The sequence below is a fragment of the Zalophus californianus genome, chromosome 5, assembly GCF_009762305.2.
Source record: "Zalophus californianus isolate mZalCal1 chromosome 5, mZalCal1.pri.v2, whole genome shotgun sequence".
NCBI classification, from domain to species: Eukaryota; Metazoa; Chordata; class Mammalia; order Carnivora; family Otariidae; genus Zalophus; species Zalophus californianus.
In genome coordinates this window covers 54851669-54864045 of record NC_045599.1, presented here as the reverse complement: position 1 = coordinate 54864045, position 12377 = coordinate 54851669, and the positions used below count along the sequence as shown (strand labels likewise).

General features: G+C 36.8%; 1 protein-coding gene across 4 annotated transcripts; it reads left to right on the top strand.

The window, feature by feature from the left end:
• Positions 1-54: 54 nt before the first annotated feature.
• ANKRA2 (ankyrin repeat family A member 2) lies at positions 55-12359 on the top strand. 4 transcript variants are annotated; one of them, XM_027607042.1, is made up of 9 exons: positions 55-368; positions 3619-4011; positions 4905-5063; positions 7310-7375; positions 9604-9701; positions 10185-10310; positions 10609-10675; positions 11194-11274; positions 11845-12359. In XM_027607042.1, exons 2-9 carry the CDS (start codon positions 3723-3725, stop codon positions 11898-11900), a joined length of 942 nt encoding a protein of 313 aa, XP_027462843.1. In that variant the 5' UTR covers positions 55-368; positions 3619-3722; the 3' UTR covers positions 11901-12359. The 4 variants fall into 4 exon arrangements, with proteins under 4 accessions (XP_027462843.1, XP_027462845.1, XP_027462847.1 ...); XM_027607044.1 differs by having other exon boundaries at positions 11583-12359; XM_027607043.2 differs by lacking the exon at positions 55-368 and adding an exon at positions 393-584.
• Positions 12360-12377: the final 18 nt, after the last annotated feature.

The window sequence follows — 12377 nt, the reverse complement described above, 5'->3', positions numbered from 1 at the left end:
AAGTGACGTAATGACGTAAGTTCACGCACCTTACGCAGCCCGAGAGTCGCAGGGGAGGGTCAGGAGGGCGGGGCGATGGGAGAGGCGGAGATGTGATCCGACGGCCAGACGGGTGTTACCCTAGTGACCCAGAAGGGTCTACTGAAGTGACCCAGTCTCTGTAGTACTCAGGCAATAAAGACCGAGCAGCGGCGGTGAAAAAAACCTGGAAGGCCGGTAGGCTGCAGTGACGCGGAACGTTTTTTTGGCCAGAAACCGAAAGAAGAAATCGGAAGTGACGTCGCGGTCAAAACAAGCCGGGGTTTGGGGGCCTGCAGTGAATCTGTGGCCGCAGATGGAAAGGCCCGACTCGCTGTCGGCTGTCGAAGGTAGTCGCGAGGCCCTGCGCTCCCACCCAGTCGGCCTCCGGCCCCTGTCCCCCTGACCCTCCCGCCGTGGGTGAACCAGAGTTTCCACCCGCAGTATTTGAGCTGTGCTGGGACTTTTCCGGCAGAGCTGGCGGGTGGCGACCGAACGGACTTCCCTTCCTACAAGTGTCCCCTCCAGCGGGCTTCTGTCCTGGGACCCTGGGACACCTGTTGCTTGTGAGGCATCATTCATTTTCATAGCACCTTCCTTTCCTTGTAGGACAATTTCAGGATTAGGAAGAACCAGGGGGCTCCTGTTACTAGGATCCACTGCGGAGTAGCACAGTTGCCCAGTGTGTCTCTCTCTTCATCCCTGGGCTCTGATCGATCGAGGTGATCCTAGCTATCCTTGGCCGTACCTCTTTCTCACCGCCTCCTACTCTCGATCATGTTTCCCCTCTCTTTCTCCTAGTCTTCAGAATCTTAGCTTAACCAATTTGGCTCATCTCTTCTAGAGTAGTGGCAAGACAGCCTTCTGTGTTCACTCCCTCCTCCCCCAGGTTCTCCCCTCAAAGACCTGTAATTCCGTCTATAAACTGATTTATGACATGGAAGATGTTTAGCGCTAGAAAGAGTATTAGAGATGTCTATTTCAACCATCTACATTGTATAGATTAATAAAATGAGTCTCAGAAAACGTATGTGATTTTTCTGTCCAGGGTTGCACAGCTAGTTAGTAGTGATGTTGAGAATGTAAAGCCAAATCTAATTAGCAAGCCTTTGTTGGGCGTCTTGCAGGATCATTTCAGTATAGAAAATAATTTAAAACAATGTTAAAGTTCAGATCAGAAAACATTTCTGGATCACCTGATAGGATCAGGTTCTGCTTTGTGTGCAAAGTTAGTAAGAGTGGTCTCCATCCTAGAGAAGTTTTCAATGTCTTTGGAGTTTAAGTGGAAACTTTCAAGAGAATGATAAATACTAAAAACAGAAATAAATGCAGTGTGCTAAGAGAGCTCAGGGGATTGCATTTAGGCCAGCTCTGGATAGGAGTCTGTGGGAGATGGTTCTTCCCTCAGGAAACACAGTTCTTATCTTCCAATACATTTTTTTAAATTTTATTTTATTAAGTTATGTTAATCACCGTACATTACATCATTAGTTTTTGATGTAGTGTTCCATGATTCATTGTTTGCCTATAACACCCAGTGCTCCATGCAGAACGTGCCCTCTTCAATACCCACCACCAGGCTAACCCATCCCCCCACCCCTCCCCTCTAGAACCCTCAGTTTGTTTCTCAGAGTCTATCGTCTCTCATGGTTCGTCTCCGCCTCCGATTCCCCCCCTTCATTTTTCCCTTCTTCCAATACATTTTTAAAGCCCTCTGCATTGAGCTTCTGTCTCCATTTGAATCACAACTCATTTTCTGTTCTGGTTTCCTTCTTTCCTTTTGCTAAAGTATATTGACTTTGTTACCTGTTACTTTCTTTTTATTATTATTATTACAATTTGTTATTTCTTCACCTCTTGTCTCTTGGAAGTTTGGATTAGTTTAGTGCTGCTGCTTATTTTAGTGGTCAAGGTGATCTATCCAAATAGCTGGATAGGTCCGTCATAATGTATAAGCTCCCTTTTTCTTTCTCTGCATAGGAAATAACAGGTAACTACTGTCACTACTCAAAGGATTGTTATAAGGACCTGTCTTGGAAAATGTTTTAAAACTGAAAATAGTTATCTGTAAATGTGTGGTTTTCCAGCCCCTGCTCCACTGTGATCATAATGCATTTTTCTTTTTAAATTCCAATGTTAAAACACCCTGCATCCTCTCAAAATTGCTAAGAGGCAGTAAACACTAACATGAAAAGATTAACTAGATGTTTTAATTTTCTTCCCCCCATCTCAGGGATTATATGCATCAGGCATTTATAATCTTGGAGTTCTTCATTTTTTTTTAGAAACAATTTTAGGTACAATAATGGAATTCTCTTGAAATTATATTAAGGCTCATAGGGAAGTGCCAGCGATTACCAAAAACTCATTATAAAACAATAGTAATGATTCCATGACAGGTGTGTTTATAATCTATGCTTTGAGAGTTTGCATTTATTGAATTCATGTCTTGATTATCTATATTTGAAAAAAATCAGTTGTTATTTATATTTAATTCTTATTTCTTAATGCTTATTACAAAAATTGAGATCTAGAAATTATAATTGGATCCTAATGCCCTAGAGATGATAAGGCAGAGGAAGCCAGTCTATAGTTTCTGTAGTAACAGTTTTCATAAAAACCTGTATTAAGTTACTAACATTTGAGCCGAACAAAAACTGATAAGTATATCTTCAGTTCATCATAACCAAAACTTTGTAAAGCCTTTGACTATCCAAGAATCACAGGTGTTGTAGATGCTAATAGACATGGGTACAACATGAGTTCTATCTTAAATTCAAACTAAGAGCCACTTACAAACATAGCATGTTAAAAGATGAACTACAGGTAAGAGTTTAAAGTTTTCACATGAAAGGGTTTTTTTTTTTAATGTTTGTCTTGGCACTTTAACATTAGAAGGTGGTTTAAAGAATCTAGCAATCAATGAAAGGATCACTCACTTGAACTATTGAAAACAACAAATTCAAATTTTTGAGAAAAAGATGATATTAGGAATTTTTTTACCATGTTTTGTCCCAATAAGAATTAGCTTCTTTCCGTTTTGATGAAGTGCCTCCAAGTCCTCTGTGGGCTTCTGCTGTAGCAGGAATTTCGGGTAGTTCTGGAGGCTGGGAAGTCTTAAGATCAAGGTGCCAGCGTGGTTGTGTTCTGGTGAGGGCTCTCTCTTCCTGATTCACAGCTGCCATCTTCTTGGGCTATTCTGACTTGGTGAAGGAGCATGAAAGTTTATTTTCATTGTTACCTTGATCTTCTGTTCATTTGGCAATGTTCAGGAATAGGAAAGGGGAGAAAAGAGTAAAATTTGTTGAAACCTAGTGATGAAGGTGAGAATGTTACTATATTTCATTTGTCCTTTACCAAAATCCTGGGAGGTTAATGGTGACACTTCCATTTTACAGGTGAGATTGAGGCTTAGAGAGGTTGAGTAATGTACAGGTTCACACAGCTAATAAGTGGCGAAGCTTGGATTTGTACCCAGGTGTCTGCCTCTGAACATTGTATATGCTTACTATTGTGTGTAGGTGCTTATAAGAGCACTTTTTGCTTATTTTGTGTACTTTAGCTAAGTTGATAATGATATTTTTAACTTTTTTCTTCCAGATTTTTCAATATCTGAATTCCAGGAGCACAGTGGATACCACTCGTATAAAACAAAGAGGAAATCATGAAGGAATGTTTTAATTATTGAAACTGCAGTTGAAATCATGGCTACATCAGCAAATCTGGATATTGGAGCTCAGCTGATAGTGGAAGAGTGTCCTGACAGTTACAGTCTAACTGGCATGCCAGACATTAAAATAGAACATCAGCTGGACTCGAATGCAGAAGAAGGATCAGCTCAGGGTGTTGCCATGGGAATGAAATTCATATTACCTAACCGATTTGATATGAACGTGTGTTCTCGATTTGTGAAGTCCTTAAATGAAGAGGATAGTAAAAATATTCAAGATCAGGTTAACTCTGACCTGGAAGTGGCATCTGTCCTATTTAAAGGTTGAAAGTTATGGTATAAATATCTGCATTTGTTTTCATTTATTTCATTTTTTTTGTTGTTTTTTTTTTTCCTTTCTGATCATGAGATTTTGAATTTGGAAGTCATATTTTAATATGATTTGGAAGAGAGAGTTTGGAAGTCATATTTTAATGTGATTTTCTAGAATCTCACCAAAACCAAAATTAAATAATTTCATGTTATTTGATATCTATAAGTATATGTTGATTTTTTTTAAAAAAATTTTCTTCACCTTTGTTTATTTACAAATTAAAGTTTCTTATTGTACCCTTTATTTATTTATTTATTTTTTTAAAGATTTTAGTTATTTGATAGAGAGAGACAGAGCGAGAGAGGGAACACAAGGAGGGGAAGTGGGAGAGGGAGAAGCAGGCCTCCTGCCGAGCAGGGAGCCCGATGCGGGGCTTGATCCCAGGACCCTGGGATCATGACCTGAGCCAAAGGCAGATGTTCAATGTCTGAGCCACCCAGGCGCCCCTTATTGTACCCTTTAAAATGATAGGTGAAAAAAATTATTTGTGCCTTTTAAGAAATGAATTACCTTACTATTTCCTATTCCATGAATATTTGATTGATATCAGCTCCCTGCTTTAATTCAGTGAAGTTTGTCATTATATTGTAGACTTATTTTTATAACAATCTGTTGAATAAAAAAACTAACCTCAGAATAAAATCACTCAAGATTAATACAGATTTTTTTCTGGAACTTTCACTGTGATAATACAGAATTTTTATAGCAAAGAATAATATCACTTGAGAAATGGTTGAAGATATGCCTCATGTATTTCTTTTTTAATGTAAATATTGACATAGAACTTTGAAATGCTTTGTCATTAAAATGTTAGTTTAATGTGTTTAAATTTATTTTACTTAGCTGAATGCAATATCCATACATCTCCTTCTCCGGGAATTCAAGTAAGACATGTCTACACTCCCTCTACAACAAAGCACTTCTCACCCATAAAACAGTCAACTACTTTGACCAACAAACACAGAGGAAATGAGGTCTCAACCACACCTCTATTAGCAAATTGTAAGTATATCCCACTGATGTATTAAAATATTCTTATTAGTAATACAATGCTTTCAAGAATCTGGCTTTGAAACATTATTTTCTTTAAATCCATATTCTATTTTGGAAAGCTTAAGTGATATCTTGATAGTTTTAGTAATTTAAAATTTTTTTCACACTATTACTGCATAATCAAATATTTCATGTTTAAAAACAAATACAGATTTTTTTTTTAAAAGATTTTACTTATTTATTAAAGAAAGAGAGAGCACACAAGTAGGGGGAGCAGGAGAGGGAGAAGCAGACTCTCTGCTGAACAGGGAGCCCAATGCGGGACTCGATCCCAGGACCCCGCCATCATGACCTGACCTAAAGACAGATGCTTAACCGACTGAACCACACAGGTGCCCCAAGAACAAATACAGATTTTAATACAGACTTTATATAGATGTATACAAGTACAGGTTTATATTTGTTTATACACATACAGATTTTATACAAGTTTTCTTTTTTTTAAGGGAGAGAGGTGGAGAGGGGAGATGCAGAGGGAGAGGGAGAGAGGGAATCTTAAGCAGGTTCCATGCCCAGCACAGAGCTGTCACAGGGCTCCATCTCAGGACCCTGAGATCATGACCTGAGCCAGAATCAAGAGTTGGACACTTAAGAGTCTGAGCCACCCAGGCGCCCCTACAGATTTTCTTTCTTAAAACCTTTATAGTCTTAGTATAACAAACAATTTATCATTCTGAACTTTGTGCAAACTAAGACATTGTGAGTGTTTTTCTGTTCTTAGAGTGCAAGGCTTTACATTTTACTTATAAATTAGATCAGTGATCAGCAAGTGATTTATAGTAAAGCCTGAGTGATTTCTATTGTAATTTTGAATTTGATTATAATAATATGAATATGAAATTAACTCCTTTAAAACCTTGAATCCAGGGGCGCCTGGGTGGCTCAGATGGTTAAGCGTCTGCCTTCGGCTCAGGTCGAAGCAGGGAGCCTGCTTCTCCCTCTCGCACTCCCCCTGCTTGTGTTCCCTGTCTTATTGTCTCTCTCTCTCTGTATCTCTGTCTCTTAAATGAATAAATAAAATCTTAAAAAAAAAAAACCTTGAATCCACAATTTTTTAAAAATGTAGAAGAAATAAAATGAAATTTTTCTATATAAATCAGAAAACATTCTAAATAGTATAGATATGTTAACGAGAGAAAACAGGTAGCAGTTTGATATTAGGAACTATATTTGAGTATATAATGTAAATGCATTTATATTCTAAAGCATGGTAAAATATATGTTTTTACTTTGGAAACACCATATCCATCCTGATTTTGAATCACATGCTGTAATAGTTAAGCCAGGAGGAGTCCATGACTCTTACTTCGCTATTAACCATTTTTGTTCTACTTATTAAATTTGCATGTATTTCATAATTGCTTTCCTTTCTGTTAAGGCTGCTCAGTCATATCGCTGAAGTCAAGGACCAAGTGATACTAATTTTTAAGATGAACCCTCACAGAACAGTGCCTGTTTAGTTTTGTCTTAAAGATGTTGTCCTAAAAAATAAATAAATGAACGAATTGATGGATGGATGAATAAATGAATAAATTAAATACAGATGTTCTCTTAAAAATAGTCCAACCATATTATTTTTGAGCTGAAAAGAAACACCTAGAGATCATGCACTTCATGTCCCTCATGTTATAAACAAAAACGGTTAATCATTTATTCAAGGTCACAGAGCTAACTAGCCACACCTAGGTCTACATTCAAGAATTTACTCTCGAAGTCATTTTTCCATTTACTACCTCACTCCAAAAGTTAAGAAAAACCCATGGAGTCTTGAAATAATGCTATTTGGGATTTCAGAGGATTTAATTAATAAAAAGACAAAAGGTGTGTCTTTGTGTGTTTTAGACCCAACATCCTTTTAAGTTTGGATATTGAGTTAGCATTTTAAAAATTAAATACCTAAGCCATTTGTTTGATTGATAAGATCATTAGCAATTTGCATTGTTAATAGTTGATCATAACAGTTTGCATATTCACTGATAACAATACTTTGCAGATGTCAGAATTGCCTTAAATGTATATTAAATCTCAGATACAGAATGGCTACTTGTAGTGTTAGGATATATTTTAAGTTAAATTTTTTTAAACAATAAAATAGTTTTTGTTTTAGAAAAGAGTTGCTGCACAAATATGAATGACATGATGAAAGTGTACCCTGCAGGTAGAAACACATGAAGCTTTTTGTGGTATCATTTCAGCTTTATCTGTTCACCAGTTGGCTGCTCAGGGAGAGATGCTGTACCTAGCTACTCGGATTGAACAAGGTAATAGCCTGTTTTTTAAACTGTACTTAAAACATATTTAATTGGACTTACTAGATTTAATACAGGAAGGTGTAAAGACCAAAAAAAAATATTTGCGTAATCTCACCAGGCAGATAACTCTGTAGGTAGTAAAAAAAATAAAGTACTACAAAGTATAAAAGTTACAGCCTCCCTTACCACCGTAACCTTTTCCCCAAAAGCAAACATTATAAATTTCTTATGTTTTCAGGAAACTCTTTTAGAAAGCATTTCTGTTTATTTTTGGAGTCATGTGTGGAAATATGTATTTGCTTTTTACTACGTAAACAACAGGGAAAATATTATACACACTGTATTGTACTTTTTCACTTAATATTTTGGAGATCTTTCCAAATGAGCACATAAAGATTTATTTCTTTTTTATTTTTTTTAAACATGTTCTTTATTTTGAGAGAGAAAGAGCACAAGCAGAGGGGGGAGGGTCAGAGGGAAAGGGAGAAGCAGGGACCCCCCCCCTCCGCCAAGGCAGGACTCGATCCCAGGACCCTGGGATTATGACCTGAGCTGAAGGCAGATGCTTAACCAACTGAGCCACCCAGGTGCCCCCTATTTCATTCTTTTTAATAGGTCCCTAATTTTGCACTGTATTGCTGCATACATATATACTATGTTTTTATTTTTTAACTAATCCCCTTGGTGATGGTTGATTTCAGTTTCTCGGTATTAAATAACATTCTTGTTGGCATACTTTTTAAGAATACCTATAGGATAAGTTCCACAAAGTTTATTTGCTGGGTCAAAAGGTATATGGATTTTTCACTTTTATATATATTGTCAGATATTTGTCCTGTCCTCACACCAAAGTTAGAGTTTGTATTTCCCCATACCCTCAGTAACACAAGATATCAGATTTTAATCTTTGCTAATCTCATGGGTGAAAAATGGTATCTCATACTGGGTGTGTTTAGATTTTTTAAATTATGGTCTATTTAAGCTCTTTTGTATGTGAACTGCCTGATACATATTGATTTATATGTCCTCATCTAAATTAAAGAAATTTACTTTTTGTTGTTGATGTTGCATATTTTTTTCCAGTTTGTCATTTTCCTTTGATTCTAATGTTTTCAGCAAAAGTTTAACATTTTGTAATGGTAAATTTATTTTTTTCCTTGTAACTTCTGAGTTTTATATCCTTCGAAAGAATTTTCTACTTCAAGATTATAAATAATGGAGGAACACCTTTGCTTAATTTTTTTTCCAAATGCAACCACATCTTTATTTACAATCTTGTGTTCATTTTCCCTGTAGACACACTCCTGCAAACACCAAACTTTTCTGCTTGTTGTCCCTTTCCTATCACTCTATCTTCCTCCCTAATCTTTTTTTAATTTTATTGTTATGTTAATCACCATACATTACATCATTAGTTTTTGATGTAGTGTTCCATAATTGATTATGTGCGTATAACACCCAGTGCTCCATTCAGTACGTGCCCTCTTTAATACCCATCACCGGGCTACCCCATCCCCCCATCCCCTCCCCTCTAGAACCCTCAGTTTGTTTCTCAGAGTCCATAGTCTCTCATGGTTCGTCTCCCCCTCTGATTCCCCCGCCTTCATTTCTCCCTTCCTACTATCTTTTTTTTTTTTTTAACATATAATGTATCATTTGTTTCAGAGGTACAGGTCTGTGATTCATCAGTCTTACACACTTCACAGCACTCACCATAGCACATACCCTCCCCAATGTCCATCACCCAGCCACCCCATCCCTCCCACCTCCCCACTCCAGCAACCCTCAGTTTGTTTCCTGAGATTAAGAATTCCTCATATCAGTGAGGTCACATGATACATGTCTTTCTCTGATTGACTTATTTCGCTCAGCATAATGCCCTCCAGTTCCATCCACATTGTTGCAAATGGCAAGATTTCATTCCTTTTGATGGCTGCATAATATTCCATTGTGTATATACCACATCTTCTTTATCCATTCATCTGTCGATGGGCATCTTGGCTCTTTCCATAGTTTGACTATTGTACACCTTTGCTTATTAATTAATTAGCTAATTAAACATGTGGAAGAAAAAGTTAATGGTACAAACTCACATAGTAGGACTTCAGCAAATAAGTCAGCAGGAAGTGAGCCTCATTGAGTAGTATAATCCACCTTTTAGAATGCCAGTATTTTCATAATGATATTAATAGATGGTTGTTAAATTAGATGACAAAAATTGTTTTTCTTTTAAACAGAAAATGTTATCAATCACACAGATGAAGAAGGATTTACTCCTCTGATGTGGGCTGCAGCACACGGGCAAATAGCTGTGGTAGAGTTTCTACTTCAGAATGTAAGGAAAATGCTTTGGAAAATGTATATGTATAGTTACTTAAGTCTTGAGTAAAGATTTTCTATCTCCAGCCAACTAGATGTAATGGTAGAGGATCCAAAAAAAATTTGCAAGCTTTTCATATTCCTGGGGAACTTGGATGTAGTTGGGCAAGTAAGACTAAGCATACATGAAACAGCAAGAGAGAACTTCATGCCCAGCTCCCTCAGAGTGCAATGAGAACAAAAGTATGGTCAGCGCTGTAGGAGAAGCTTCACGGGGGAAGCTTCATGTAACTTAAGAGTGAAAGCAGAGTTAGCATTTGAGATGGAGGAAGGAAGGCCCTCCAGACAACCCTGATAATAAAGGCATCCGTGAGTAGTTTACGTTATTAACCCCAGAACAGTACTTGACCTAAGTACTGAACTGTAATTCTTATTGACAGAAATAACGATATTCTTGTTTACATGAATTGAAGTCTGTTATCTCCACTTGCCACTGCAGGGTGCTGATCCCCAGCTTTTAGGAAAAGGTCGAGAAAGTGCACTCTCATTGGCCTGTAGTAAAGGCTACACAGATATTGTCAAAATGCTGCTTGATTGTGGAGTTGATGTAAATGAATATGATTGGGTGAGTCTATGATACTGATTTTTAAAATACTGTAATAAATTCTAGGAATTATTTAGTTTGGAGAGACATAATAAATTTTACTAAACATCTGGAAAAATTATTTAGCAGTTAAACACGGAAGAAAAAGTTAATGGTACAAACTCAGTTATTACTTCTGATTTAAATATTCTTCACAAAATATGAAAATTGCCTTAAACGACTTTTACATACCCAGTTCTTAGTAAAACGTCTCACAGCAACGTTAAATTATTCATCTCTTGCTCACCTTGAAAAACTAAATCACCTTTTCCTTTTGCAGAATGGAGGGACACCTTTGCTTTATGCTGTACATGGAAATCATGTTAAATGTGTAAAAATGCTCTTAGGTAAGCCAATAAAAGTGAAAATATTTGGAAAATACCATGTGAGGACTTTATTTTAATTCCTTACAAGCTGGCCTCCCCTGGTATTACTCAGGAGAATCCTTACCTATTACTAAATACCTTAATCCTGCGAAGCACCTGCTACCACAGAGTTGCCCATGTGATAAGCAGCTCCATCCCGTAGCACACCTGTGCTTGGAACATTTGTCCCTGTTGCTTTCCTCTTGAAGGTTGTGTCTGAATCCATCGTTGTTTTCTCTGTCCTCAATGTCTTCGTGCATAAGTTTTGTCTATAGTTGTTTATGAGTTTCAACTGTTATCGAGGACGCCTGTTTGAGGCATCCTCCCGCTGACGCACCAAAGTGAACTCTGTGCACTTTGTGTGCTCTGTACTTTGTTAGGCCATGCTGCAAATATCCAATTTGCTGAAAATCTGTCCTGCCATTTGCACATGAGCCAGGCACAGACAAACATATCTACATTTTCATTTTATTTATGCAGATCTTTCTGTTTTGGTACAGAAAATGGAGCTGACCCGACCATTGAAACGGACTCTGGGTATAATTCTATGGATTTAGCGGTAGCCTTGGGCTATAGAAGTGGTAAGTATTTTAGAACTCTCAGGTTTTATTTTAGTTGGTAAAGTTCTGTAAACAGTACAGACTAGTGGACTAAACGTTCTCATCACTTGTAGTCATAAAATATGGCATGTTATCCTAACTAGTGACTGTAATTTAACTGTGGGCAAAATCAACAAATTCTTTATAAAGTCTGGAAATGAGTTTGTTACTATTACTTTTCACCAGCCCAAATAATTCGTTGCTAGAGTGCACACCTATTTACATACAAGACTTGTTTAACATTTTTGTAGCAAATTACTTATAAAAGTTGCCCTTTCTCTGTTCTTTAGAACACACCTTGAACAAGAACAGAATCCAGTAACTTGGACAATCACGAAGTCAGTGACAGACTAAATTTAAGTGCACTAAGTATTGCACTGCAATCTTACCATCCTCAGACAATGAATATATATTATTGGGCATATATCCTCAGAATAGGAGGAATACCTTTATTTTAAGGAGAAGTTGATGTTAAGTAGAATTTGATAGTTCTGTGTAAAATTCTGTGATCAACATGCGGTGGTCTTGATCTTGATAACCTGTCTGTTCCAGTTCAACAGGTCATTGAGTCACATTTACTGAAGCTGCTTCAGAATATCAAGGAGTAGACATAGTCGTCAGGAAGTGTTGTCTGCCCTTCCATTTACTTTTCGGCTCTTATAAACGATAGTTTTGTTTACTTATAAATTTTTACCTCAGTTGCAAAATTTACCGGGTTTAGTAAGTTTTAATATTCCTCTGAGTAATCCACTGGTTTATAATAAAATTAATGTTGATGCTTTTTTATAAATGTGTTTTACTGCATATTTAAAATTATAAATTTATGTTTTGTGGCATGTAAATTTTTATGGTACAGATAGTTATCTGTCTTTGTATCAAGTGCTGTAACTTAACACTTTCAAAAATTGTTCTACCCTGTTCGTCTTCACTCTTGTATTAACTCATTGACTTCACACAGGTTTGCTATAAATCTAAAGGAAAAAAATTTGTTATTGTTGAATTTAAAAATGCACAGTGTGATTGTTTACAAAATGATGTTATAAATAAATAAAGTACTTTTGCTGTTAGTTTGCATGGTAGTTTTT